We start from the raw sequence: 3839 nt of genomic DNA on the forward strand, positions 1-3839 counted from the left end.
TTCACTCCTGCAAGTTTGAGTCTAGTTTTAGGTGACAAAAACTAAAAAAAAAAAGGTTTTTGTCCGGTTTAATTTTTAAAAAAAAGTCCTTATATGATAAATTTTATATAAACTTATTTTATAGCCATATTTAACATAAAGGTGAAACGCTCATTAATTGTTTTCTCCAAGTGTGGACCCCAAATTACAAAGTTCTGACTTTTTCTCTCAGAATACCCCAAAAATTGGATCCTCTGATTGGCCCATAAAGATGTGACGGACAGAACGTTCATCCAATTGTCCTTTTTTTTTTTCTAAAGCTCTGCCCTTTCCCAAACGCTGTGTATGGATGTGTGAAACAAATCCGTGTGGCGTGTCAGGTTACATCGGCTACGTACGTAGGCCTTTGGGTCGGGTTCTGGGCTACGCAGTCCAATAACATATGCTATGGTGTAGGCAACATGGAGGTATAAATCAGGCCTCAATCCATCAGAGCAAACTACCCAAACAACCCCTTTTTAATACATTTTTCCATGAAAGATTCTTAATGATTGATAATTTAACTTTAAATAGAAGGATGTGATGTTTTAAGAAAATGTACAGGACAAAATCAGCAAAGAAAAGCAGTACTGATTTGTCCACAGGGGGTGTGAACACTGACAAAACCGGAGTTAAAAAGGATTTAAACCTGTAAGATTACTGCTTCCATGAGGTAATAAATGAAGAATATAGAAACCATAACTTCTTTTCTTTTCTTTTAATAGAAAACCAAAGTAGAACAGAGATTAAACAGCGCTCGTATGCATACAGTCCCTTTTTTTGCACAACATGATCACTCACTAAAAGTGCATTAAAGGAAAATACGGCAATCTTATAAATATATTCTCCAAAAAAAACATACCAAATGCACCAACTGAGATGTTGTTTTAATATATTCTGACAGTAATAATACGTCTATTCCATAATATGTGTCTTTTTCTGCAGAGGATTGGGTCGCACACCTGCCTCTGTAGCTAATATACATGCGTTTTTCTATTATTGCCTTTGTTATGTTAAAAAAACTCTTTTCTCTCTCGCTTTTTTATATCTATGTCTAGAAAATAAGTTGCTCATGGTATACATCTATTTTCTACCCTCTTCGATCACAAACATCACACATAGTTTGACTCTTTATGCTACAACACTCCGGTATACTTACGTACAGGGATCCATGCCCCCTTTATCTTGGCATTGACAGAGAAAGGAAAGGGGCAAACATTTTGACCTCTAGGAAAAAAGGAAGGGTTTGAAGCTCTCTGTGTCCGTGTTAGTCGAGGACAGAGGAGGGAGGGGGGCGCACACAGCAGTTGGGCCGTCTGACATTTTGCAGCATTGACCTGAAAATGTTCTGCTGCCTCCTCTTGTTCTTCCTGCCTTTTTGGGGCGAGTCGACCCCAGATACAGATTTCCTGATTGAGGTCCTGGCTATCAGTTTCCTCTCTTGCTCCTTGATTTTGCACTGCAGGTGGCTCTGGATGGCAAATCCAAGGGACTCTGGGTCTACAGAGGCGCCGTAGACCTCCCAAGTCATGCCTTGTTCGTCCCAGACGACGTCATGGACACTTTTTCCTTTCTCCTTCGCCGACTCGTCTTCCTCTTCCTCTTTCTCGGGTACTAGCTTCTGTTTGCCAGATCTCTGAGCTTTACTTCCATCTTCGTTCTTCTCTTCAGGACTCCCAGCTTTATTTTTAGCTGGTGCTGACTTTGATGCAGTGTCTGTTGTTGATGTTGTTGTTGGCAGGGTCTGGTTGGACTTGGTTGAAACAGCAGCCTGAGACAACGCAGCCTTGTTGCTGTCAGCAGATCCAGGCTTGATAACACCGGCTGTCTCAGGGGGACCTCCTGCTTTCAGAGACGGATCTTCTGCAGAGGCTGCAGTTGCTTTATTGTGGGAGTTTCCTATCTCTCCTTGCTCCTTGTGATTGTTGTGTTCGATGTTGATTTGATAAACAGGCTGGGTGTTGCAGAGAGTTGACCCAGGATCTTTAGGCTTTGCTCCGAGCCTTTTGTCTGATGAATCTGAGTTAAAAACCACGTTCGCATTCTGATTGGGGCACATCTCCACTTCAACCGTGAGTCTCTCTGACCCTAATAGATGAGCTGTATTCATCTGATGCAGCCCCAAATTCCCATCAACACTGTACACTACAGCCAGATTCTGCATGTCTTCCCTCACACCACCGCTCTGCCTGCGAGTCGCAGCAAAGGGCATCAAGCTCGGACTTGTGGCCACACTCTTACTGCACGTATTCGCCACAGCTTGAACCTCCGTATCTTGACGCTGCCTCACCGGGGTGGACGACAGGGATGAGGTCATAGTAGAGGCCTCTCTGTACTGCTTGCAGGGCTGCTGCTGCCCTTCACCGACAGCTGTGTTTGTCTGGCTGGATTCTTCCGCCACCTGCGCATGTGCAGCCATGTTTTTTGTTGCCTGTGGCAGAGCGGAGGAGGCCGCCTGTGAAGTCGCCGGCTGATGTTTATCTGAAAAGACTTGTGGTTTATTTGCTGAAGTTAAATCCTTTCCTAGATGTGTTGAAGTTGCATTCCTATTTGTAAATCCAGCTCCTGCGTCTTTGTCAGAGATAGGCGGCACTGCAGATGTTTCTGTGTTTTGTTTGGGTTTAGACATGAGAGTGTTTTTTGAGCAGGTATGTGTATGATCAGGCTCTTTGGGTTTCTCTGAGACCTTGTCTTTTGAGGCTGGGATACCCCCTTTTTTGTCCTGTTGTGGTTCCGCTGCATTATGCCTTAACTCACAGGCATTTTTAACATTTTTATTACTTGAAGAAACATGTTTTGTACTCTCCTCTTGTGTTGGAGCTTTAGCCGTGGATGTCATCTGTGCACACTGCTCCTCTGTGGCACTTGGCCCTTTTATTCTGCAGTCACTGGTCTGCATGTCGACCTTTGACGCTGAAAGAGCAGACGACACAGCAGCCTTACAGATCTCCTTCTCATCAGCAGGGCTTAACATCTTCATATTGGCATTAGAATCCCTCCGCTCGCCCACACCCAGAGAGAGGTCAGGTGTCTGTGTTTCTCCGCCTTTCACGGGCTCAGATTTGGTCTCGTTTCCATTAGAAGGTGCTGCTTTGTCTGACACAGTGCTGCTAACTGGTTCACCCCCTGTGGAAGCTGTTTTAAAGGTTCTAGAAACAGGAGTCAGAGATGAGTTATCCTGTTTGCGGTCTGGAGATGTGAGGGAGGTTTTTGGACAGACCTGAGACAGTTTGAGGTTTGGCTCTTTAGTCCAGTTGGCGTTCGGCTCCTTGTTGCCCAGCGTGTCCACCACGGCCAGCTGAGGCACCATCTGGACCGTCACTGTCCTTTTTGGGTTAGTTCCCATGCTGGATTCAGAGTTTCAGTCTTTAAATATCCTTGTAATCCAAAGATAGGAACAGATGCACAATATGAGCCACTTTGTTCAGTGTCCTGAAAGAGAAAAATAAACAGACGTAGGTTGTTTTAATTTTGTTTGAGCATCACTAAAATCTCGATTTGCACTAAAAACAATCAGAGCAGACTCACACTGTAGTCCCAGCTTAGATGAACTTTATGTAAATTTCTTCTTCTGTTTCTTTGAACAGTCATTAACATTCATTTAAATAATCAATGTTAGAATAAAAGCAAAGCACTCCAACAATCAATGACCCCAATTTGCCTAATTTAGCCCTGCTTTTAATGGAGATTAGTGTGATTCAAAGCCAACTGGCTTAATTAATCATCACATACAATCATAAAAACAATAGCCTGAGTACATAACATAGCAGTGATGGGTGTTTGTTAGTTGTAGGGTTGTAAATGTGACAAACTCCTGAGCT

At 43.5% G+C, this 3839-nt stretch overlaps 1 protein-coding gene across 1 annotated transcript; it reads right to left on the reverse strand.

The window, feature by feature from the left end:
• Positions 1–977: 977 nt before the first annotated feature.
• On the reverse strand, positions 978–3364 carry gprin3b (GPRIN family member 3b). The gene has a single exon (XM_041786220.1). The coding sequence runs from the start codon at positions 3362–3364 to the stop codon at positions 1286–1288; it is 2079 nt and encodes a 692-aa protein (XP_041642154.1). The 3' UTR covers positions 978–1285.
• Between the last annotated feature and the right edge of the window lie 475 nt (positions 3365–3839).

This window comes from Cheilinus undulatus, linkage group 4 (genome assembly GCF_018320785.1).
Source record: "Cheilinus undulatus linkage group 4, ASM1832078v1, whole genome shotgun sequence".
Lineage (NCBI taxonomy): Eukaryota > Metazoa > Chordata > Actinopteri > Labriformes > Labridae > Cheilinus > Cheilinus undulatus.